Below are 25,003 nucleotides of genomic sequence, written 5' to 3'. Positions count from 1 at the left end.
TAAATAACCGTTAAATAAATAAATGAAAAAATGAAATTGAATTTTAAACTTGAGTTTTGTAAATAAGTTTATTATTATTATTATTATTATTATTTGTTTCTGTTTGAATTAGTGTTCACTTAGCTTTATTAGTGTCAATTAAAAGGCGTTGACTGGTGCTTGACAAAATGCTTCGATACGTATATATATATACGCGTTCAATGAAATAATAATAATAATAATAATAATACTACATGATATGTAGTATGTTTGTACATAGATAAATATTGATAATGATAATGTTTGAGTATAATTGTGATTGTTTGTTTGTGTTGTGTTGTGTTGCAGGTGGAGCATTCGAAGGAGTCGAAGATACGGTGAGTCCTTTCGGTTATAAAAGAGGGGAAGGAATCGATGCGGGACACGGTGAACCCGAATGGGTCGTGACCAAGGAAAAGAACAAATTCGATGCCATTTTCGAAACTTTGAATCCCGTCGATGGTAAAATAACGGGAGCATCCGCAAAATCCGAAATGATGAAATCCAAACTTCCCAATTCGATATTGGGTAAAATATGGAAATTATCAGACATCGACAAGGATGGTTTCTTGGACGACGAAGAATTCGCTTTGGCGATGCATTTGATCAACGTGAAATTGGAGGGTCACGAAATCCCATCCGAATTACCCGATCATTTGTTACCCCCTTCGAAGAGACAATAGCAATTACAGAAAAACGAGTGTCATTTTTATAACGGCACTTAATCGCGTATAAAAAAAAAAAAAAAACAAGAAAACATTAGGAAACAAGGAAAGAAGAGGAAAACATTTGAAATTCATTTAGCTGCCTTATTAAGATTTTTTTTTTTTTCTCTCTGTTTTATTATTATTATTATTAATACTTTTTTTTTTTTTTTTATTTATAATTAATAATATTTTTCTATCCGTATAAAATGAAATATACATTTCATAATGTCTGTCGATCTCTTTTAGATGTTCACGTAAAAGAGAAATAATGATGATGATAATAAATAAATAATAAATAATGATAATGATATTTAAATGAAATTTAAATTTTTTGCGCGCCTTACAGTTTTCCGGTTATGCTTTTAGTATTACACGCGCGAGTTGAAAAAGTTTAATAGGGGGAAAATTTTTTTTTTTTTTTTTTTTTGTGAAGTGATAATAATAATAATAATGTTTTTTTTTGTTGTTTGTTTGTTCGACTGATAAGATTTTTTTTAAGAAAAAAAAAAAAAAAAACACAAAATGATTAACCGAAAATGTAAACAAATAGTAATAATGTTTTTTCATTTGGCCTTGGCAAAATTAATTAAATAAACGTTTGCCAAATTAATATATATGATATAATACATAATACTTTTGTTGAATACATAATGAAAATAATAATAATAATCTGAGTGCAATAGAGAGAGAGAGAGTATTATGCACGTATATTCTTCATGTTTTTTTTTTTTTTTTTTGTTTAAATTGTTTAAAAAAATAAAATAATTTTTATTTATTATTTACAAGGAAAAAAAAAAGAAAATATTCATTTGATGTCTTTATATGTATATAAAATAAATATTCAAATATAGAGTTTATATTATTTATTTAGATAAATTAATAAATAAATAAATAAATAATAATAATATATTTTCTTATTTTTCGAATAATTTATTATTTGTGCTAATAAATAAATATAAAAAATTATTTATAAAAGTCTGTTATTTATAATAAAAATAATAATAATAATAATGATAATTATAAAAAATGAATTTTTTTTTTTTTTTTTTTAGTACATTTATTAAAAGAGAAAAAAAAGATGAGAATAAATTATATTAAAATGATATTTAAAAAAAAAAATAAAATAAATTACAAAAAAATTTTTATGTGCTGTCAAAATAATAATTAATAATATAAATAATTAAAATAAAATTTTATTTTTATGTTAATTAATAAAAATTCATGCGGGAAAATTGTTTTTCCAATTTTTTTTTTTTTTTTTTTTTTTTTTTTCATTTTCTATCTGAATGTTCGATCAAATAATTTTGATTATGAAAAATTTATTTTTAATTTACAAAATAAATAATTTTAAAAATTAATAATAAGAAGGAGTAGATTGAAATTTAATAAAAAATTATTTATACATAATTAATTTAAGAGGGGGGGGGGAATGGGGAAAAAAAACTTTATCGTTTGTTTGTTATATTTTATAAATTTAAAATAAATAAATAAAATTAAGTACTTCTCATGAGTATATCTGTGATTTTTGTTAAATTGATTTGATATTTGTGGTACATAATTATTGGTAATAAATAATAATAATAATAATAATAATAATAATAATAATAATAATAAATTTTTTAGTTTTTTTCATTTTGGTCTTAAATTATTGTGATTGCATTGCAAAAAAATGATTGCATCATACTTTTATGAAAAATTAATTATTTTTGTAATTATGAAAATAGTAATTGATAATATTAATCTATTACTTACACTAAATTTTTTTCAAGTTTAGTAATTTCCATTTAAAAAATTGTTTTAACAAAACAATAACAAATAAAACTTTTTTAAAGCTTTTGTTGCCATTTTTTGTAGTTAATGTTAAGGCTGCAACATACATTTAATGTGGTGGTTTTAATTACCAATTATTATGATTTTATGTAATTTAAATGTTGTTACTTAATCATAAAATATCATTTTACTTCATTATTTAGAATTTTTAAATATGCAATATACGATAAAAAAAAGTTTAAATATCGCTCTCAAGTCAATATAGATTATCCTACTATCAGTGGTTTTAGATTAAACAAGATTTGGTTAGAATTGTTTTTGTAAACATGTTACTCTAAATGTAAATAATTATTTTATAATCCGTTAAATTTTATTTACAGGAACTGATTAAATTATATAAATGCTTTGCACGTTTTCATTTTTTTATTGATTGGAAATGGTTTCGATCGGTGAAAGAATGTTTAACATAACATTTGATGAGGATAAGAGTTCTGTCAAATCACTCAGTAATAAAAAATTTTCAATTCCTGTAAAAATACCTCTGGAAGAAAATATAAGAGAATTTACTTATAGAATTTTATATAATAATAAAATTCCACATTATTTATTTGATGGTTTGTAAATGTTGACAGAAATTTATGAAAATCACTTCCATAAATTATTTTTTGTTTATAATGAATCTTATTAAATTTCAGATGTGTATTCGCAACTTGAAAAATTCGTTGAAACGGAAACGTTAAGATATTACGACGAAGTAGCCGAAGAAAAATTAAAAGAATTTAAAAATGATGATTTCGATGTCGATTCAGTTGTGAAATATTGGGAAAAATTATTTAAAAATGAAACTGTTGAATATTGCGAACCAACAGGTACCACAGATGAAGAATTATTTTCTATGGTTTATCATAAGCTTGTACATTCTGGTGCTTTAGAGTCTATATTAAAAAAAGAGCAAATGTATGGTGCGACTGCAACTTCGCTGGCTCATAAAAGAAAAAAAGAAATTAAAGAATTGTCAGAAAAGCAAGTTTTTATTTATGTTAAAATAAATAAGTTTGATTTTTGATTGTGAGTTGGTGTAAAAATTATTTAATATTTTCAGACAAAACGATGAAATGACTGTCGCAATGCAAGATCTTCATTCTATGACAATCGAATCTGAAATAAGGGTCTCAGAAAAAGATATTAATGATTTAGCTGCAAAACATTTCGAAGAACAATGTTTAACTTCTGGTAGGCTAAATAGTGAAGTTGAAGCTTTACATCAAAGCCAAAGAAAGGAATACAGGGCTTGGTTAATGGCCATGTATGAAAATGAAGCTTTAAGCCCAACTCTACAGTATGTAGTACTTAAATTACAAGAGTTTAATAATTGTCACATTTTGAAAATCTTAATCAATTATTAAATGTTTTGTCAACAAGTGAGCTTGCATAATTCAGGTATACTTTAATAATATTTTGTATCTTAATTTTTAGTTTAACAAGTACATCTCCTAAAGTCCTTGACAATTCTAGCCTTGATTCCGGTATAAGTTCTCAACCTGAACCGTGGCCTCATTTTGAAGAAAGTTTCACTATTCATTTAGGATCACAATTGAAACAAATGCATAATGTTAGAATATTATCTGCGAATGCTTTGGATTTTTGTAAAATAAAGCTTCCACCAGAAGGGTAATTATTATTAATTAAAAAATTTTTTTCTCTTTTTTTCATTACAAAATAAAAATTATTTTTTTTTCAATTAGAGTATCTCATGTTGAGCCTCGAAGAAGTGAAACTGCTTTGTCATTATACTCTAGCAGTTTAAGTGGTATTGTATTATTAGTCGATGTTGGATCATTTGATGGCTTTGCAGGTTTAGCAAAAGACTTTGTTGATGTGTGCCAACAAACTACAGAATTTCATTTCAATAATATCGAAAGTCAATTAGAAGCTATTAAAATTCAAGTGAAGGATGCTGTTCAATGGAGATCTGAAAAAGCGAAAAATAGTTCTGGCTATCAGGTATCTTATAACTTATTCTAAAAGTTTTATTTTCCTCATTGTAATAAATTATTGTGAATAGAAAATTTGTAAAGTTTATATGTATGTATATATTTAGAATTCTAAAATGTCCAGTGGAGGAAAAAGTCTTCAAGCTGGTGATTTATATATTACCAAGCATTCAAATCTTTCTCAAGTTCATGTTGTTTTTCACTTGCTTGTAGATGATTCAGTAAAAAATAGTATGTATTAATTTTGAAAAATTATTTATTTATTATTATAATTAAACTAAAATTTTGTTTAAAATTATTTTAGGTGATGTAAATTCCAGGCATCCTGTAATTTTAGGCTTGAGGAACATATTAAAAACTGCTGCATCTTATGACATTACCACTATTACTCTTCCATTATTATTGACAAATGAAATGTCAGAGGTTATTATTATTATTATTATTATTTTTTTTTAATAAAAAACTTATTTTTAATAATTTTAATTTTATTGTATTTAAAATTTACAGGGTATGACAGTAGCATGGTGCTCTAAAAGAGCCGAATTAGTTTTCAAATGTGTAAAAGGATTTATGATTGAAGCTGCAGGTGTAGGAGGTGCAGATATAATAAATCTTCAATTTCTCGTACCTTCCGGAATTTCAGCAGAAGTTTTTTCCACACTTGCCACAATGCTTCCTACTATTTTTAGAGTATGTAATCCTTTAGTTGTAAGGAATTCGGTTGATTCTCAAAAATCAGTATAATAAAATAACATTTAAAATATGAAAATGTTTAAACAGCATCAAATGAAAATTTTAATTCTGTATAACTTTACAACAATTAAAACTTATTGTGTTCTCGCAGATGAATAAAAGTTATTTACTTTACAAAAAAAAATTAATGATATTAAAAAGTTCATATATTTTATTGAATATTTAATTAAATGAATCTGTATTTATATTTTTTATGTTACTTTTATATGTTACCTGTTATTATGCATCAATTAATATGAAATCCTAATTTTTGATAAAACTTATATGGAGGGGGGGGGTTTTAATATATTTTAATTTTTTTTATGTCTCTTAAGCCATGTAGCTTCACATTCTAACTTTTCTAATTACCTTTTATTATGCTTTAAACGGTTTTTAGTACTTCCAAAAATTGTCGTTAAACTTTTCTTTAATTTCTTAAAATTTTTGGTAGAATAGGAAAGTTTTAAATGCTCGGTTAAAAAAAAGTATTTTAAATTCTAATGCCACGTTTAGTTAGTACTCGCGGTTGAAGAGCTACATTAATTGCAAAGTTTAAATTTTCAATTCATTTTTTAAAATGATTTTTTTAATTTTCAATAATAAAAAGTTTACTTTTAATTAGTTTGTAAGTATGCGTAGTTTTTTTACGAATAAATTTTTTTAAAATTTGATATTTTATTTATATTTATTGTAGAAGAGATTCTTTTACCATTAAAAGACTTGAGAAAAATGTAGCTTCAATTTAAAATGAACTGGTATTTTAAATTCGTAGCCAACCATCCCTTTGTGGTTGTATCAACTATAGGAACACTTTCGGTTGCTGCTCTTATTATTTCTTTAATTAGTTCAAAACAACCGGATTTTTCTGATCCACAACTGGTATGATTTTTGTAATTATTTCTTTCATTTTTTCTGTTTTGAAATTTTAAAAAAAATTATCGTCCAGGGCTTTGAAACTAGGGGAACAATCATAGCCAAAAGAATAATTTCATGGGAAAATTTATATGAAGCCGCAAGACCTTCTGGTATTCTTACAGTAAATCCAAATGCTGTCAATTCGGTTTTTAAATCGACTAATACATCTAGCAATAATTCTTCTACATCGAAAGAATTGCTAAGTAATTTTTTATGGCACACTCAATTAAATAATTCTTCTTCTGAAGAAGAAAATTATGTAAGGGTTTTATTTTCATTTTTAAATTTTTAATTTGTATTAAATTTACATAAAGTATCTTTTATTGTAAAAATTTAGGGAAAGGTCAAAAAGTTAAATGACAAAGTAGAAAATTATAACGACGATGAAGAATCCTTTGAAATTGAGAAAAATTTTGAAGAAGATTTTTCCAACTTGGAATCGGCTCACAATCATTCGCATGATCATTTATCCAGTGATGGATTTTTCTGTGATGTAATAAGTAATTAAAAAAAAAATTTAATTACAGTATGTTATTTTCATTTTAGCAAATTAATAAATTTAATCATTGTTTGTATTTCAGATCCAGATTATTCTCATTTGGTCGTAGAAACCGTTAATTCTTCGCAGTCTTTGCTATCGTTAGATGCATTAAAATCTATTTGCATAATTCAAGAAAATTTAATGAATAATGAAATTATGGATTCAATATGTCAAACAGTTTCACATGGCCATTGTTGTAATCCATGGAGTCTTCCCAATTATATCGCTCTACTGTATAATCATACCAGTTGCTTTAACATAACAGTAAATAAATTTTAAAATTAAAGAAATTTAAAATATCATACAAGTATGAAAAATAATTATTGATTTTATAATAATTTCAGGAAAAAAGTGTTGGGAAAACAAAAGCATTGTTATACGAGTGTTCTAAATATTATAACAATTTGCAATTGAGTTCAGATTGTCATGATAAAACTCTTTGTCGAGGAGTTCCAAAAAAATGTAAAAAATTTAATGCAGTTTACAACATACTATATTACTTGACTGATGTTGATTTCTTACCTTCAAATTACTCCAAAATTAAAAAAGAAAATGTATTTCTTAATTACACAATGATTTTTTTACCCATTGCACGAAGTTCAGCCATATTGCCTTATTATTATAATTTATCTTCTTCTATTTTAAAGCATGATTCCGTGTTTGTTTCAGCAATGGACCTAGGTAAAGTTTAAAAAACGTTACGTACCTTTTTGTGTACCTAAAAAAAATTAATGACTTTTTTTTTTTTTTTTCAGGTTTAAAAAATACACTTTTTAATGATTGCCTCGTGAGAGATGCTTTTCTGACAGTTGCAGGAGGTGGTTTTATGATTTTATGTATTTGGACTTACACTAATTCCATAGTAATTACAATTTCAACACTTCTGGCAGTTTTTATGTCTCTCATTACATCATACTTTATTTATACATTTATTTTTAATATAAAATTTTTTCCTTTTATGAATCTTTTGGCAATCATAGTGGCCATTGGTAAACAAGACAATTTTTATTTTTTTTCCTAAAATCTTAGATTTAAATAAAACAAAGTTTTAATAATGTTGATTTGTACTGTTTCAAGGTATCGGAGCCGATGATGCATTCATATTTCATAAAATATGGAACTGTTTAAAGATGGACAAAGGAAATCCATGTTTGGTAAAACTGGTGTCAGATACTCTAAAGCATTCATCTCTATCCATGTTTGTAACTTCTTTGACGACTGCGGCAGCATTTTATTCCAGCTCAGTAAGTTCTATCACAGCCATTAATTGTTTCAGGTAAATTAATGATGATGATGATGATGATGATGATGATGATAGTTAAAAAGAAAGATTATTATTCAAATTTTTAATATAATTTAAATTTATCATTTGATTATTTAGCGTATTCGCTGGAACTGCAGTCTTAGTAAATTTTTTACTGACCGTTACATGGTTACCTGCTTGTTTTGTGATTTCACAAAAAAATTTATTTCCCTCGGTATTGTGTCAATGCCAGCCTAATTTTTTCAATCAATTTCAAACGGCTAACAAATATTTATATCAGGTAAGTCTTTTATAATATTGCAAGAGACAAAAAAAATTAATCACATGTTGAATTTAAATAAATTTCATTTGATTTCCAGGTTAAAGCCACCATTGAAAAATCGTTGATAACGTTAATATTTCGCCTTAGATGGCTGTGGCTAATAATATTTTCCGCCATTGCTATTGGAAGTTCTGTAATTGTTTTATATCATCCAAAATTGAGACTTCCGGATTCAAAAAATTTTCATTTGTTTCAATCTAGTCATTTATTTGAAAAATACGATTTTGTATATAAAGATAAATTTTGGTTCGAAAGACTGGAAAGGGTATGTACAGACTTTTGTTTTTGAATAAGCCATGTTATGATGCATTCAAACATCATCCTGAATATATATAGGTAACTGGATGGGATAATAGTAATTTTAAATTACCGTTGAGATTCGTATGGGGCATACATCCCGTCGACAATGGAAATTATTTCGAACCCAATTCTAAAGGCACGTTGGAATTCGATCCGACATTCGACATGGCGGATCCGGAATCTCAAGTAATTACGACTCAAATTCAATAACTAATATTAAATACTTTAAATTTAGCATCCTGAAATTTTTAAAAAAATTTTTATACCCGTAAGGCTTGGCTACTTGATTTCTGTCGTCATCTTCGAACTCAACCGTTTTATCAATCAACCCATGGGCCATTGTTGCCAAATTGTTTTATTGAATCATTTAAAAATTGGATGCAAAGACGTTGCAAAGATTCCATAGACAACATAGATCGTACTCCATGTTGTGAATCATCTTTATTTCCGTTCGAGCGTGAAACTTTTAAAAAGTGCATTAAAGAAGCGATCGGTAGTTTATACGAAACACCTTCCGATTATTTTCTTCCCGGAGTGGCTGGACCCAAGTTTTCTAAAACGTCCAGGTGAGAAACCCGTTCGAACAATTTGTTTAAGAACGCCATAAGTGTCACGAGTGATAAAGTAGTATTTTTCATATATTTCAGCGGGGAAATTAAAGTCGTGGTGGTCGAATATGACAGTAATTATTCCAATTCTTTGTCCTTCACCGACATGCACGCCTTTTACACCGAAGTAGAAGATTGGTTTCAAAAACAGTTGGAGGGTGCACCACGTGGAATGAAGAACGGATGGTTTATCAGCCATTTGGGTTTCTACGATCTCCAATTAGCTTTATCGAATGGTACTTCCGTGGCAATCGGAGTGTCCATGATGATCGCATTGACCGTATTTTTTTTCGTTAGTTTAAATTTACTGATTAGCATATACACCGTCATTACGATTTCTTGTATTATTTTCGTGACGGTGAGTTTTTATTTATTTAGGATTTTCCATTTGATTTAAAAAAAAAGTAGATTTCTTTTTTAAAATGATGGAAATTGATTTCAGGTTGGATTTTTGGTGTTGATCGGTTGGAGATTGAACGTGTTAGAATCGATTGCTGTTACCACGGCTATCGGACTCGCAGTGGATTTTAGTCTTCATTACGGGATTCATTATGGACTTTCGATAGACAATGACAGGAAGTCAGCAGTTGAATTCACGCTTAATAAAATGATTGGTCCAACTTTCATGGCTGCTCTCACGACCGGAGCCGCGGGGTTTTTCATGCTCCCATCTTCGGTTTTAGCTTACATTCAAGTGAGGAAAACATTTGAGTTGTTTTCACGCAATCAAGTCGATTGAGATTGATTTATTTAAAATTTTAATAATTAATTTTAGATCGGAGTATTTTTATTAATATTGATGACGTCCAGTTGGTTTTACTCCACAATATTTCTCATGTCACTTTTAAGTGTTTTCGGTCCGCTCAAAGGTTTCGGACAGTTTTCTTACAAACACATATTTAGGCTGTGCAGTGAAAAAGACATAAATTCACCAGCTCAAAGTAATAAAACATTGTATACGAACATATTTTCCGATGTTTTGCCGTCATCTAGTGCAACAGACGAAATCGTATCACGATCACCGCGAAATTCAAGGGAAATCCACGAAGTGAAAACACTCACGGGTTTGAATAGGAAAAAATGGCGTTTAAAAAATGGTAAAAAATCGTGTTTGAAACACCAATCGTCCGAAGAAAATGCTTTTTCGATAACGACTCCATTATCGGATAAAAACGGTTGATTGTGTGTTTTTATTTAATATATTTTTTATAATATTAAAAATGATCTCTTTTTAAATTAAAATTTTTATTTTTTATGAAATTGCATTTTAAATGTATAATTAAAGAACGAATGACGTATTATTATGATTTTAATAACGAATTAAAATTAATTTAAAATTTTTTATATACGAGTAATTAAAATGTTTATAAGTTTTTTCTAAAAGTTTTTTTTTTTTTATATAAATATTTGTATTATTATGAAATGTTTTACAATATATATATATATATTCGAATTCGATTTTCTTTTTGGTTTATTTATGTTTACATACGTTTTCCATATGTGAAGCTTTTATTATCCAAAAATTTCAAGAATTTCATCAATTTTTTACTGATTGTAAAAAAAAAGTTAGACAAGTTGTAAAATAAACAAAAATAATTTTTTTTATTATGTCATCAGTGTGTAATCATTATTTATCGCGATATTTTTATTTATTTATTTAAAAAAAGAAGATTTTTTTAAAATGTATTTTGTCAAGGGGAAAAAAAATTATCTTGATTAGTTATTTTTTTTTATTTTAAAAAACAAATGATTTATTTTAAAACATATTAATCATATGATATCATTTAATTAAATATTTTTTATTTATAATTTTAGTTTGAAATTTGAAACCAAATATAAAACAGATAAAAAAAATAAATTAAGTTTTGAAATAAACGATTGCGCAATCAATATTTTGAAAAAGAAAACAAAAACGTTCCGGAATGAAATTCAAAAAAAAATAACGGTTAATGTTTACGTGAATTGCGTAGTGTGACCAGAGTGTTCAAAATTCAGTTATCATTACTCTACGAAAATAGAACGTTGCAAGTGAAACAAAAAAAAAAAAAAAAAAAAACAGTATTTTAATTAATAATAATTTAAAAAACCATTTTGTACGTAAGTAATAATCTTTTTTTTTGTTTATAAAACCTTTTTGAAAAAAAAAAAAAAACCAAATTTTTAATAACCGTTTTGTGTCATTTACATAATTCTCAAAAACATAATAAATAATTACAGATCTTGATTTCTCAGAGTATTTTTCTTTTCATTTAACAAAAACGAGAGTTATCAAGGAAAACAAGTTTACAGAGACTTCGTCTTATAAAAAGAAAAAAATTTCAGGTTCAGGTTCAAGAAGAGTAGGGCAGATTTAAGAATTAGCCGCCATTACAAATTAAAATTGAACAACGTATTCGCCGTATTTAAAGACTGGTGGGTTTTTTTTTTTTTAAATATAAATAAAATGAAATATTTATATTTGATTGTTATTTAATAAATATGTGGCACTATAAAATTGTGCCAGCTTTTCAGGTATATTTTTTAGTGTAAACATTTTTATACTTAAATAACTAAACTTTACAAAAAATTAATGAAATAATTAAAGGCAAAAAAATTTTTTTTTCTGTTTTGCCCATAGAAAATGGGACTTTTTGGACAAAAATGGACATCAAATATAAGACTTGATGGTAAAACAGCAATTATAACTGGATGTAATACAGGAATAGGAAAATATAATGCATTTGATTTTTATAAAAGAGGTAATTTTTTTTTAATAAATACACCTAACACATTTATTAATAATAATAATTATTTGAATATTTTTAGGTTGCAGGGTTATAATGGCTTGCAGAGATGTTGGAAAAGCAGAAAAGGCAAAAGATGATATGGAAAATGAATTGAAAAATGTTGAAAATTTGGGTTCTTTGATTGTGGAAAAATTAGATTTGGCTTCATTTAAATCAGTCAGAGAATTTTCAAATACAATATTGAAAAAAGAAAAATCAATTCATTTTTTGATTAACAATGCAGGTTGGAATGTTAAAAATGATTATGAATATTTAAAATTTTAAATTTGTACTGTTTTTATATATTTGGTGGTGGCTCATGGTCAAAATTTGTATAAATATATTAAAAAGAAGAAGAAAATCATTCATGTAGAAACTAACGGTTAAAATGAAAGGAATGAATAAGGAAAGTGTAAAAGAATGTTTAAACATTTACAGTAATAATAATAATAATAATAATTGATATGATGTTTCAGGTGTTATGGCTTGTCCAAAATCTCTATCAGAAGATGGTTATGAAATGCAATTTGCAACAAATCATTTGGGACATTTTCTACTAACTCTTTTACTCTTGCCCAGAATAATAAATTCAGCACCGGCTAGAATCGTTAATGTATCATCAGCGGCTTACATGGGTAATTTTGGGTTAAAATAATCTTATAATTGAAAAATATAGTCTGTGATTGGTTTCCCCTCCCCTCCCCTCCCCTCCAAAAAAAAAAGAGAGAGAATAATAATAATATCATTTTTTCACAGCTGGAAATATGATATTGGATGATATTAATTTAGACAATTCTTATTCGCCTATAAGTGCTTACGGTAGAAGCAAATTAGCAAATATTTTATTCACAAAAGAACTTGCTAGAAGATTGGGTGAAAGAGATGTTAAAGTCTATGCAGTTCATCCGGGAGTTGTCAAAACGGATTTGGGACGTCACATGGATACATTGGTATTTTCGGGATTTCAAAAATGTTACAGGGTGTTATTAGGTTTTTTTATGAAAAACGTAGAAGATGGAAGTCGAACTCAAATCTATTGTGCACTTGATGAAAAAGCGGGACAAGAAACGGGATTATATTATAGTAATTGTAAAGCTGTCACACCGTGGAGTAAAGCATCGGATATGGAAATGGCTAAAAAACTTTGGGATGTTAGTTGGAACATTGTGAAACTTGAAAATTACGATCCTTTTAATGAAGAAAAACAAAATGATGAATCACAATCTTGAATCCACAAACAAACATATTTTTTGTGTTATTTAATCAAGTAACTTCCTTCGATGTAAAAACAAAAAAAAAAAAAAAAAAAATTTTATCACACATTAACTATCATCGTGAGAGGTCAATGAACTTTAATATAATTTACACAATTTACAAATGTAATTCAGACCGAGTTTTGTTTTTTTTTTTAATGCATTATGCAATTTATGAAAAAATCCATTAAAAAAAAAAGAAATTATTATTATTATTATTATTATTATACCATCTAACGCGTTAATAAATTAAATTAAAACCGAACGTTAAAATCAATATTAATAATAATAATAATAAGTATTAAAAAGTGAATTTAAAAAAAACAACCAGTAAATTTAACACAAACAATATCTTTTGTACCGTTTTTTTTTTTTTTTTTTTTTTTATAAATACCTGTATTAATAAATAATAATTTTTTTTACAATAAACAATTGTTTATTAATCTATTAAAAAAAAAAAAAAAAACTTTAACTTTTTCGTAATTACCATTATTATCATTATTAATACGAAAATCAAAGGAAAAATCGTTTTAAATAACATAATAACTTCTCATAACCGTTTTAAAATAACGATAAACTCATAAATAATAATAATAATAATAATAATAATAATAATAATAATAATAATAATAATAATAATAATAATAGTAGAAGACGACGACGTGGTTTAAAAATCTCTCCGGTTGTAAAACAGGTATAAAAATGCATTTATATATAAACCTATGCGTACCTGAGTTTGAAACGAGGTCAATCAATATTAATCGTGTATTGGCAAGCTAAACGTTATTTTTTTAATAATAACACTAGTAATAATAATAATAATAATAATGGTAGTGATATTGAATTAAGAATTTTAAAATTTAAAATGTTTTAAAAAAAAAAAAGAGTGAATTAATTTGAATGCAATGTCACTTTCATTTATCTTATACGCATATTAGTTTGTTAATGATAACAATACGTGACGGTTGATTAATTAAAAAAAAAAAAAAAAAATTGTTATTTTTTTGGTTATTAATCAATTTCGTATTATGTGGTGTTGCGTTTTACAATGTATTATTATTACTATTATTTATTGTAGTAATCGTAATTTTAATATATAAGATATTAATCTTAATAATAATCATCATCATCATCATCATCGTGTAGAATACGTACATGTAATTAAAATGCCCAGAGCGGGTTCCGTTAAATGGTATAAAAAAAAAGAAAGCATTTATACGATTTTAGGAGTTTTCGCCATTGCTACGACGTTTATATTAATATCATGTTTTGCATTTGGTTTTGGACAACAATCCAACGGCCCTCGAACTCTTCAATTGATCAGTGTCGTAAGTTGAATTTATCCTTTGTAACCACACACATCCACCCACCCACACACACACACACACACTCACGGACATATGCCAGCGTGAAAATGTTCATTTTTTGTAACTATAAGTAATAATAATAATAATAATAATTAATCGAAAGAAAGAATGTGTTGAAGATCATGTGAACTTAATAATAATAATAATACAACATTATTCAATCCAAGGTTAAATATATATTTTTATTACCTGTGATCATATATTTCACGTTTGTTTTAAAATAGAAGGTTCGAGACAAAAGAGTGATAATAATTAATATTATTATTATTATTTTATAGATTTTCAGGCACGGTGATAGAAATCCAACGCATTTTTATCCAAATGATCCATATAAGGATTTAAGTTATTGGCCGGATGGATTAGGAGCTTTGACAAAGGTAAATAAATAAACGAAAAAAAAAGTTGAATTTGTGACATTGATAACGAACACCGTACACGTGATCATGTTTTGTTATCAGGAGGGTAAAAAACAAATGTACAAATTGGGAAAATTTCTCAGGCGACGTTATCAGGGTTTTATAAGTGATAAATATTATCAGGATGATTTGTATACATTTAGCAGCGATCACGATAGATGTTTAATGAGCGCACAAGTTTGTCTGGCTGGTCTTTATCCACCGATTGAAGATCAAATTTGGAATGATGATATTAATTGGCAACCGATACCTGTACATACGATACCTAGAAATTTAGATAAAGTAAATATTTATCGTGTTAAAATACATCACAGAAAAATCTCTCTCTGTGTGTCTGTATCAATCAACATTATCATCATTATTTTTCTATTGTTTCAGTTGATTGTTGTTAAAAAACCCTGTCCAATGTATGATAAAGAATTAAACGAAACATATTACAACGAATTTTTTATAAAAATAAATGAAGATAATAATGATTTATATAAATATTTAACGAAACATACCGGTAGTCAAATAAATAGTCTGACAGCCGTTGAAAGTTTATTTAACACATTAGAAGTTGAGGTAAATGATCATCATCATCATCATCATCATCATCTTATTAATGAAATAATAAAGTTTATTTATTATTATTATTAGGATAAAATGAAATTAAAATTACCTGATTGGACGAAAAAATATTTTAACAAAATGAAAGAATTAGCCATGTTGAATTTGGCATCGTTAACGTTTACCCCCATAAGTAAAAAACTCAAAGGTGGACCGTTGATAAAAGAAGTTGTCCAACACATGTCGCAGAGGATTTTAGGTTTGAAACAACCGTCAAAAAAAATTTATTTGTATTCGAGTCACGATGTTACGCTAATATCCGTTTTAAGAGCTTTAGGTATCGAAGATATCGATAAACCTGATTACGGTTCTTCAATTATATTCGAATTGCATCAAAAATTAACGGATGGCGATCATTTTGTCAAGGTATATACAATCTTCTTATTATTCGTTAGAAATAAGAATAAGAATTAGTTATTTAGATGTAAAAATTAATAATTAAATTTTTAGTTATTGTACCTGAACAACACCGAACAAACGGATCCTGTTGATTTAAGGATACCTCAATGCGGCGAAGACGAGTGTAAATTAAAAGACTTCATAACGATAACGAAACCATTGGTACCAACCAATTGGGAAGACGAATGTCAAATTTCTTGATTATGTTTACACCATAAAACGAACAATTTAAATTTTTTTTTTTTTTTTTTTATCGATTCGTCGTTGATCGATGCAGTTTTTTATATGTGAAAAAATTATTGTTTTTGCTGTTGTTACTGTTGTTGTCTGTAATTTATAAATGTTAATAATAATAATAATAATAATAATAATAATAAAAATTAAATTTAAAAAAATTTTGCAAGAGGTATTTTTTTTCTTTATTTATTATCATTAAAATTTAAAAATCATCGTTTTAAAATAATAATAATAACAAAATGAAACCTTTTTCTTTTTAATTATTATTATTATTTTAAAACTGAACAGGTAGATAATTGTTTAATTAATAATAATAATAATTATTAATTATTATTAATAAGAAGTTTTAAAAAACCGTTACTTTAAAAATTAATAAATAAAAACCATCGTACCATTGATTAAAAAAATTGTTTTTTTTTTTTTCCTTTTCTTTCCTTTCTTTTTTTCATTTTTTAAATTACTTGATAATAATAATAATTAAATGAACGTGATTAAAAAAAAAAAAAAAAAGAAAAAACACGTGATTCACATATTTTATAAATATAAAAATTACTATAACTGGAGCAAAAATGTATATACTCTTTCTTTTTCGAATAATTTAAACGATTTTTTTTTGCGTTTTATATATAGAAAAATTATTATAGTATAAAAACATTTTATTATTATTATTATTATTATTATTCTATCAAAATTATAGTTAAGAATTTTGAATCAAAGGCGAAAAATTTGTTTTTTTTTTTTTTTTTTCTCTCTCATATGCAATCACTGTATTTTGATTAAATAAGTTTTTTTTTTTTTTTTTTTTTTTATTTGTTAGGATTGTGGTCGATAATTGGATTAATTGTTTCCCCACCACGTATTTGACCCCAACCGATCAATCTCCAATGTTTTTCCACTCTCCTACTCAATGCAATTTTTTCTCCTATTTCTGTACAAACTGGATTAGTCAAACTAATTTTGGCTAAATCTGCTTTTGTAGCTAAAACCCGGCCTCCCGTCGAAAGGGATCCAATGTTGACAAGTAAAATTTCATGTCTCGATAGTTTTTGCACCTGAAATCATTTTATAATCATTATCATTATTACTAAACTTACTGGATGACTTTAGGGTATCGAAAGAATAACAGATGATAGGGATCCTTAGGGACTTACCCTAGCTCCTTTTTTGTCTCCCTCTACTCGAACACCTAAAAGCCTTTTTAAGAGGTAATATGAAATTTCAAGTTCAATGAATATTTGTGGAAGGCATCCAACAGCACCAAGCACGTGACCGACTAAACGATCGGCTCTGCAAAGTGTTGGCTCTATTTTCGTACCCACACCAATTAAACCTCCAGGAACTGCATATTGCAATTCATTTTGTTCAGCGAATAGTGACACTATTCTTGAAAAAATTGGTTTGCAAGTGAGTTTTCCCTCACTGTCCTTTGAAACGACACCAGGTCGTACTTCGATTTCCATTCCAACCTATCAATCATTTGTTATTTGTATAAAAATTTGACAATATTTACAAAAAAACAAATTATTTACCTTTAAAACACCTTGAAGAATACTTCCACCAGCAACTCCACCTTTTAAATCTTCAACCTCACAACCAGGTTTATTAACATCAAAAGATCTAATAACGATTAATCTAGGAGGTGCTGAAAAATCTCTCAAAGGAATTGGAATTTTTTTCGTCACATATTCGCAAAGGACTTCAATATTGTATTTGAGCTGAGCTGAAATAGGTATGACAGGAGCATTTTCTGCGACTGTTCCTTGAACAAATTTTAATATTTGGTCATATTGCTCCTTAGCTTGACCTTCTTTGACAAGATCAATTTTATTTTGAAGTATCAAAATATGATGAAGTTTCATAATTTCTATCGCAGCCAAATGTTCAGAAGTTTGAGGCTGAGGACATGGCTCATTACCGGCTATAAAAAGACATTATCATTTAAGAATTTTTAATGAAAAAAAACAAATTTATGTGGTGTTTTTTGTGTAATTTAAATATTTGACCTTACCTATCAATAACAATGCTGCATCCATTACAGCTGCTCCATTCAACATAGTGGCCATGAGAATGTCGTGACCAGGGCAATCAACAAAAGAAACATGTCTAACCAACTGAAAATATCCTTTGCAGTTAGGCCTTAAGCATGGAAAGCTATCATCTTTGGATGACCCTCCAGATATGTAACATGTTGGCCTGGGACATTTTTCATTGTCACATCTGTAGATTTTGGCATTTGCATAACCTTAAAAAAATAAAAATAATTTTAATAAACTTTTAAACACAAAAGAAAAAGAAAAAAAAAAGCAGAGAAAAACTAAAAGCACTATGTTATTTATACTAGTTAATCTATAAATACCTAATTTAATAGTAATATTTCTTTCCAATTCATTTTTAAACCTTACAGTTTGAACTCCAGAAAGAGCTTTCACAACTGTAGACTTTCCATGAGCTACATGGCCAATTGTTCCTATATTGATTGTGGCTTGTCTACTGATAACTTCTGGCGAAAGAGGAGTTAACTTTGTAACATCCTAAAATACAATAAAATAAAAAAAAAACGAATTAAAATAACATTAAAAAAATTCAACTCTGTTGCATCATGTTTTGCTCTATAAAAAACTTTTGAATCAACAAGAAAAATAATAATAAAAAAAATTGAAAAAAATTCTTTTACGCAGTTTTGTCACGATAAAAAAAGCTAAATAAAAATCTCGTACTTTTAAAATCAATTTTCAAAATTTTTCATATATATATATATATGTATAATTAACCGCCATGCTTCAATATGGGTGGTAACGTGTCATTATTAAAAAGAAAAATAAATACAATAAATCATTTCTTAACGAATGCATAACGATAACTAGAAAAAATTTATTGTTTGGTTCGAAATACGTAAAATAACATTTTACTTACAAGTGTTGATAAATCTTGCTTATGAAGATTTGATTCCACTTTCGACACAGTTTCATCCGCCATTTTTATGTGTTTATTATAATCAGAAATCTCAAGGAGCAATAATAGAAATTAATTTGCTCATAGAAAATTTTGAAATAATTAAAAAAATTTTTTTTTTAAAAATTATAAGAGGATAATTAAAGGAATTAATTAAATAATATAAGTCAATTATTAAAAACGATTAAAGTCATCCTTAATAAAAATATTAAATTAAAAAAAAATTGTTTTGCTCTATGCTCCTTTTAGAAAAATTTTTGTAACTTGAACCCGACTTTTTTTAAAAATAAAAAATTATGAGTTTTTAAAATATTTATTAAAATTTTTATGTAATTTAAAAAAAATTAAAACTTTTAAGTTATTTGAACTTATTTTTAAAGTTATTAAACTTTAAATTTTTCCCTTATTTATTTATACTTTAAAATTTATTAAATAATTAGAAAAGGTCGGTTTAAATATATTTTTAAAAAAATCTTTTTTTTTTCAAATAAAAGTGAAAAAGGGAAAAACATTTTAGTTAAAAGAATTTATAATTTAATTTTGATACATTATGGTATTTATTTTTAAATAATTTAAAGTAACGTTATCATTTATGATGTAATTCATTATTTAGGGAAATTTGTCGAAAAAAATTTAAATTTATATCCTGGGCTATTTTACCTTTTTTCCTATCGATAATTTTTCACAAAATGGCTGCTTGCAAACTTTCTATTATAGTAAGATTTGATTCTTTTTTAATTATATTAATTATGTTAAAATTGTTGTATTTAATTTAAAAATAAAAAAATATAAACTTCAATTCTCGAATATTGAAATATCACACTTTTTTTCTGTTTATTTTTAAATTATAAAACACGATTTTGAAATTTTTTTTAATAACACTGCTTAAATTAATTTTTAAAAATATTTTATTAATTTTCATTATTTATTAATTTCAGGCTAGGTCATTCAGCTCATCTGGAGCTCAAAATCAACTAGTTAAGGTAGTTGTCTTAAAATGAAAAAATCAGTATTAAAGTCTTTCATTTTTTTTTTAATCTTAAATTAGAGCATATTTATTAATTTTATTTTTTTAGACTCCAATACCTGTTTTTGGTGTTGGAGGACGTTATGCCGCAGCCGTTTATTCTGCTGGTGTCAAAGCCAAAGAAATTGATAAAGTAGAAGCCGATTTAAAAAAGTTTCAAGATGCATTCAATACAGACTTAAAATTGAGTCAAATATTGAAAGATCCTACAATTAAAAAGAGCATGAAAGCAACTTCTTTAAAAAGCATAGCTGAAAAAATGTCTTTCACTAAAACTTCAACAAATGCTCTTACTCTCATCGCAGAAAATGGTAGATTAAAAGATTTTAATATGATCATGAATTCTTTCAAAACAGTTATGGCTGCACATAAAGGCGAAATTCCATGTGAAGTAGTCTCTGCTAAGGTTTGAAATTTTTTCCAAATAAAATTCTAATAGATTTTTTTTTTTAATTTTTGCCCTAATTTTCCATTGACTTATTTTTCAGCCATTAAACGAGGCTCAATTAAAAGATGTTACTGCTGCTTTACAAAAGTTTGCTGGCAAAAAAACTGTTCTTTTAACTTCAAAAGTTGATCCGTCAATACTCGGTGGTTTAATTGTTTCAATCGGAGATAAATATGTAGATATGAGTATTGCTTCTAAAGTTAAAAAATACACAGAAATTTTGAATTCTGTAGTTTAAAAATAATCCAATTAAGTTTAGTAGATGTTCTTTAAAAGGAGATCTTGTAAAAAAAAAAAATTAAAAATATTATTAAATTATTAATATAAATTTAATTTTTTTTCTTATTTTCCTTTCTAAAACTTTTTTTTATTTATAGGTAAGTTATTATTATTATTAAGTAGTTCAAAGTATAAATATCAAAAATTAAAGTACTCCTAATTTAAGTAAACTTTTCATATAAATAATTATGGGATAAATTAGTTAAACGATATTAATCCTATAAAATTTAATTCCGAAAAAATTTTTTAACAAACTAATGTAATTTATTGAAACAAGCATAAACTGGTATAAATTTGCTTAAAAAGCCACTAAGAAGAGATTTATTTACATAAATTATTAAATACTTAGGTAATTATAAAAGAAAACTAAAAAATGGCTAGATTTGTTTGGAAAATTTTACAAATGAATCTACACACCAAAATTTTAACAATACTCAAATTTAATATTAATCCTTTAAAGCAACATACAGTTAAAAAACTTCTTCATAGATATAAAATATAAATACAAAGAATTATTCTTCCTACAGAAATGAATATTACAAAAAACACTTCAATACTGAGTACAACAAAAAGAAAAAATTTTTTGACAAGAAACTTGCATTACGAGATATTAAAAATTCTCTTACAAAATTGCTTCAGCCGATTTCAGATTATTCAGTTTGCACAATTTCTTTTATTTTTTTACAGCAAGTTAATGATAATAATAAATGCCCTAAAACAATGATAAAAAATGAGTGAGTCAGTTAAATCCAGAATGAACTTAAAAATCTTTATATATTATAATAATTAACAGTAATAATTTTGTTAGGAATTATTTCTTAATTAGCAAATACAAAACTATCAGTATTAAAATTTAATTTGGTACAAAAATATTTATTTGTTTATCACTATTTAACATTTAATGAGGCTACATATATATAATGAATATGCAGTTATAATTGTTAATATTTAGTTAATAATAATTTTGAAGGTTAAATTTTGATTAAGCACTGTTTTGTTTTTCAAGTACAAAAAATAAAAAGATATCATAAGGTTTTCTTTAACGAGGTAAGAGGAGAAGAAGCTTTTTTTAATATTTTTTTTTTTTTTTTTTTCTTGGAATATAAAGAGATTTGAAGGACCGGTATATTTACGTTGAACACAGACCTGGAGAATATTTTATAAATAAATTAAATAAATTTTGAAATGACCTTTTTATTCTTTCCTTAATAAAATAACTTTCAGGGCAAAATAATTCTTCCATCAAGGTTCTAATTTGAACAGGTTCTAATTTTTTTTTATTTATAAATAGTAGGTTTCACTATGATCCGACTTCTTTTTTATAAAGAAATATTTTATGAACGAATAAAACCGTTTTACGTTCGTACAAAAGTAAACAAGTTCTAGGAAATATAACTTACAAAAAAAAAAAAAAAACTAGATTTATAATTTATCCGTTATATTTAACTTAACAAGTGTATTTACGTTGATACTATAAGTTTTTTTATCAGAGTGCCATTACGTTTAGTCTGCAACTACTTGTCGCCATAATAGGTTCAAAACTTTTTGGAACAAAAATAAAAATTTTTAAACGTAAGTATTTTTTTTTTTACAAAGATAAATTTATCCGGAATATAAATATAATAAAAAATAATATATAATTGATTTAACTGTTTTACAATCAGAAATAAAAATGCAAATGCGAATTTGTGTAATTGGAGCAGGAGCCGCAGGATTATGTGCGGGTCGACATATGATTTATTTTCCGGAAAAGTATCATTTTGTTATATTCGAACAAACTTCAGATGTAGGAGGAACCTGGAATTATAACGACAAAACCGGATTAGATGAATATAATGTTCCAATACACTCAAGCATGTATAAAAACTTACGGTAAGTTATCATATCGTGGATATCCAGTCGAAATTATTTCATTTACCAATTAACTTACTTATTATGATTTATAATCGTTTTTAATTTTAGGACTAACGTCCCTAAGGAAATAATGGGATATCCAGATTTTCCATTTACAAATGACGGTAAATCATTTACTCATCATACTCAAGTTTTGGAATATTTAAAAAATTATGCAAAAGAGCATAGATTAAGAGACAACATAAAGGTAATTTTAAATTTCGCCGCAAGAGGGAAAAGTAAAAATCCCGCCTTTTTTTTTTTAACTGGCGGTGGCGGCAATACTTATTATTTTTTATAACTTTAATTATTATATTTAATTTTTAGTTAAAAAAAATATATATATTTATATCTTACACAATGTTTTCATAATTAAATTAAAAAAAATTATGTGAAAGTATCACGGAAGAAATGATCGAAACCGTTCATTTGGAGTTTCATTTTCAAATAACGTTGCATAATATTTAAGTGGACATCTATCTATCTATCTATCTATCTATCTGAATTTTTTTAATTAATTCGATTTAAAACATTTTCAGTTTCGTTCGAGAGTTAAATCTATTGAGCCGAAAGAAATACAAGGAAATAAAAGAATTTGGAAAGTAAATGTAACCAATTTAGAAACCGGAGTCGATACCGAATACGAATTCGATGGTATTATGGTGTGCAATGGGTGCGCTATTTCATTTACACACATGATTTTAAAAATCTCAAAAAACTTTAATTTATTAAAATATGAAATGTTTTTTCAGGCATTTCTCTGTTCCCAACATTCCACAAATAGAAAACATAAATGATTTTAAGGGTATTCAAACACACAGTCATTCTTATAGAGAACCGGAAATTTACAAAGGCAAAACAATTGTTGTATTAGGTGCAGGTTCATCAGGAATGGACATTGCCATTGAAGTTTCAAAGTTTGCTAAACAGGTATTTTAACCGCTTTTAAACAAATCATATAAATTACTAAAATGATGTAAAGATTATTCAAATGATTTATTATTTTATCTTCATTTAGATATATTTAAGTCACAATCATGCAAAACATTCTAGTGAGTTACCAGAAAATATAATACAAAAACCAGGAATCAAATTAGCTACAGAAGATGGTTTTTATTTTTTAGATGATTCATTTATAAAAGCAGATGTTTTATTATATTGCACAGGCAAATATTAACACATTTACACATTTTATTCATTTGCAAAAAAAAAAAAAGAAAATTTATTATTGTGTTTTGGTTTTTAATGCGATTAGGTTATCAGTATGATTTTCCATTTTTGACGGAAAATTGCAAAGTGAAAATATCAGGGAATAGAGTGACACCATTGTACAAACATTTAATTCACATGGATTATCCAGAACTTTGTTTTGTCGGTTTGCCGTTCACGGTTTTACCATTTCCATTTTTTCATTACCAAGTAAGTCTTGTAAAAATGATCAACAAAGAACAAATTATGTAAACAATGATAAATAATTTAATATCGATAGGTTTTATATTACCTGAAATGTTTGGAAGGAAAAGTTGTTAAATTACCGGATAAGAAAAAAATGAAAGAAGAATCGGAAAAAGATTACAATAAGAGAATAGTCGAAATGAAAATGCCACCCAAACACGCACATAAAATGGGTCCCTTACAATGGGAATATTTTGAAGATTTGGGTAAATTAGTAAATATTGGTAATTTACCACCCGTATATAAAATGGTTTATAATTTTGTCGAACAACAAAGAATAAATAATGTTATGTTTTATAAAAAAGAAGATTATAAAGTTTTAAACGAAGAAGAATATGTTAGATTAATGCCTGAATGAATGTAATTTTAACGATAATAAAAAAAAATTTAATTATTAATAAAATATATATATAAATTCATGTAAATAATTTAAATTCGCTTATGTTTATATAAAAAAAAATCCTTCAAAGTGTTTTTATAAAACTGTTAAAAATTTTATTGACATTGATATTGATATGAGAAAAAAAAAATTTGCAAGATAACATTTATATCTTTCTGAATTAATTTGTTTAAAAAATAAAAATAATCGATCTGAAAATTCAAGGAACTTGTAAAAATAAAAACAAACAAACTTGACATTTAAATTAATTTTCGTTTCAATAATAATAATAATAAATGATCGTGAAAAAATTTTCAATTGCGTAAAACTTTGAAGGTAGCTAATTACCATAA

At 25.9% G+C, this 25,003-nt stretch overlaps 9 protein-coding genes across 9 annotated transcripts in view; 7 read left to right on the top strand and 2 right to left on the bottom strand.

Moving 5' to 3' along the window:
* Positions 1-701, top strand: part of Phum_PHUM490700 (EH-domain-containing protein, putative) — a gene marked incomplete at both ends in the record, with an annotated part of 5,334 nt that extends 4,633 nt beyond the window's left edge. The window contains one exon of the mRNA XM_002430525.1: positions 328-701. Within this exon, the coding sequence (XP_002430570.1) occupies positions 328-701 (374 nt within the window). The remainder of the gene's footprint in view (positions 1-327) is intronic.
* Positions 702-2,931: 2,230 nt separating this feature from the next.
* Positions 2,932-5,233, top strand: Phum_PHUM490690 (uncharacterized protein; the record flags this gene model as incomplete). The annotated part of the gene is made up of 8 exons (XM_002430524.1): positions 2,932-3,109; positions 3,191-3,548; positions 3,598-3,834; positions 3,972-4,166; positions 4,241-4,499; positions 4,597-4,720; positions 4,794-4,912; positions 4,997-5,233. The coding sequence occupies 8 exons, from the start codon at positions 2,932-2,934 to the stop codon at positions 5,231-5,233; spliced, it is 1,707 nt and encodes a 568-aa protein (XP_002430569.1).
* Positions 5,234-5,968: 735 nt separating this feature from the next.
* Phum_PHUM490680 (uncharacterized protein) lies at positions 5,969-10,351 on the top strand (the record flags this gene model as incomplete). Its single annotated transcript, XM_002430523.1, has 14 exons — positions 5,969-6,100; positions 6,168-6,395; positions 6,474-6,636; positions 6,718-6,941; positions 7,022-7,358; positions 7,433-7,666; positions 7,755-7,953; positions 8,059-8,221; positions 8,301-8,528; positions 8,600-8,749; positions 8,837-9,129; positions 9,211-9,529; positions 9,614-9,865; positions 9,947-10,351. The coding sequence occupies 14 exons, from the start codon at positions 5,969-5,971 to the stop codon at positions 10,349-10,351; spliced, it is 3,327 nt and encodes a 1,108-aa protein (XP_002430568.1).
* A 1,298-nt stretch (positions 10,352-11,649) lies between these two features.
* Phum_PHUM490670 (restnol dehydrogenase, putative) lies at positions 11,650-13,165 on the top strand (the record flags this gene model as incomplete). The annotated part of the gene is made up of 5 exons (XM_002430522.1): positions 11,650-11,682; positions 11,789-11,909; positions 11,977-12,180; positions 12,413-12,571; positions 12,693-13,165. The coding sequence occupies 5 exons, from the start codon at positions 11,650-11,652 to the stop codon at positions 13,163-13,165; spliced, it is 990 nt and encodes a 329-aa protein (XP_002430567.1).
* A 1,190-nt stretch (positions 13,166-14,355) lies between these two features.
* Positions 14,356-16,181, top strand: Phum_PHUM490660 (Lysosomal acid phosphatase precursor, putative; the record flags this gene model as incomplete). Its single annotated transcript, XM_002430521.1, has 6 exons — positions 14,356-14,517; positions 14,835-14,933; positions 15,015-15,254; positions 15,351-15,536; positions 15,612-15,947; positions 16,032-16,181. The coding sequence occupies 6 exons, from the start codon at positions 14,356-14,358 to the stop codon at positions 16,179-16,181; spliced, it is 1,173 nt and encodes a 390-aa protein (XP_002430566.1).
* Positions 16,182-17,023: 842 nt separating this feature from the next.
* Positions 17,024-19,193, bottom strand: Phum_PHUM490650 (eukaryotic translation initiation factor 2 gamma, putative; the record flags this gene model as incomplete). The annotated part of the gene is made up of 6 exons (XM_002430520.1): positions 17,024-17,269; positions 17,369-17,683; positions 17,747-18,135; positions 18,226-18,459; positions 18,574-18,748; positions 19,131-19,193. The coding sequence occupies 6 exons, from the start codon at positions 19,191-19,193 to the stop codon at positions 17,024-17,026; spliced, it is 1,422 nt and encodes a 473-aa protein (XP_002430565.1).
* A 665-nt stretch (positions 19,194-19,858) lies between these two features.
* On the top strand, positions 19,859-20,882 carry Phum_PHUM490640 (ATP synthase Oligomycin sensitivity conferral subunit, putative; the record flags this gene model as incomplete). The annotated part of the gene is made up of 4 exons (XM_002430519.1): positions 19,859-19,885; positions 20,108-20,152; positions 20,246-20,602; positions 20,685-20,882. 4 exons carry the CDS (start codon positions 19,859-19,861, stop codon positions 20,880-20,882), a joined length of 627 nt encoding a protein of 208 aa, XP_002430564.1.
* A 1,713-nt stretch (positions 20,883-22,595) lies between these two features.
* Positions 22,596-24,629, top strand: Phum_PHUM490630 (senecionine N-oxygenase, putative; the record flags this gene model as incomplete). Its single annotated transcript, XM_002430518.1, has 7 exons — positions 22,596-22,795; positions 22,886-23,024; positions 23,356-23,489; positions 23,569-23,746; positions 23,835-23,982; positions 24,072-24,235; positions 24,306-24,629. The coding sequence occupies 7 exons, from the start codon at positions 22,596-22,598 to the stop codon at positions 24,627-24,629; spliced, it is 1,287 nt and encodes a 428-aa protein (XP_002430563.1).
* Positions 24,630-24,766: 137 nt separating this feature from the next.
* Positions 24,767-25,003, bottom strand: part of Phum_PHUM490520 (ATP-dependent RNA helicase DBP4, putative) — a gene marked incomplete at both ends in the record, with an annotated part of 3,213 nt that continues 2,976 nt past the window's right edge. Inside the window, one exon of the mRNA XM_002430517.1 lies at positions 24,767-24,862. Coding sequence (XP_002430562.1) covers positions 24,767-24,862 — 96 coding nt within the window. The remainder of the gene's footprint in view (positions 24,863-25,003) is intronic.

Source organism: Pediculus humanus, genomic scaffold, assembly GCF_000006295.1.
Source record: "Pediculus humanus corporis 1103172108260 genomic scaffold, whole genome shotgun sequence".
Taxonomy (NCBI): Eukaryota; Metazoa; Arthropoda; class Insecta; order Psocodea; family Pediculidae; genus Pediculus; species Pediculus humanus.
The sequence above is the reverse complement of the archived record's forward strand: the minus strand, read 5'-3'. Positions and strand labels throughout refer to the sequence as shown.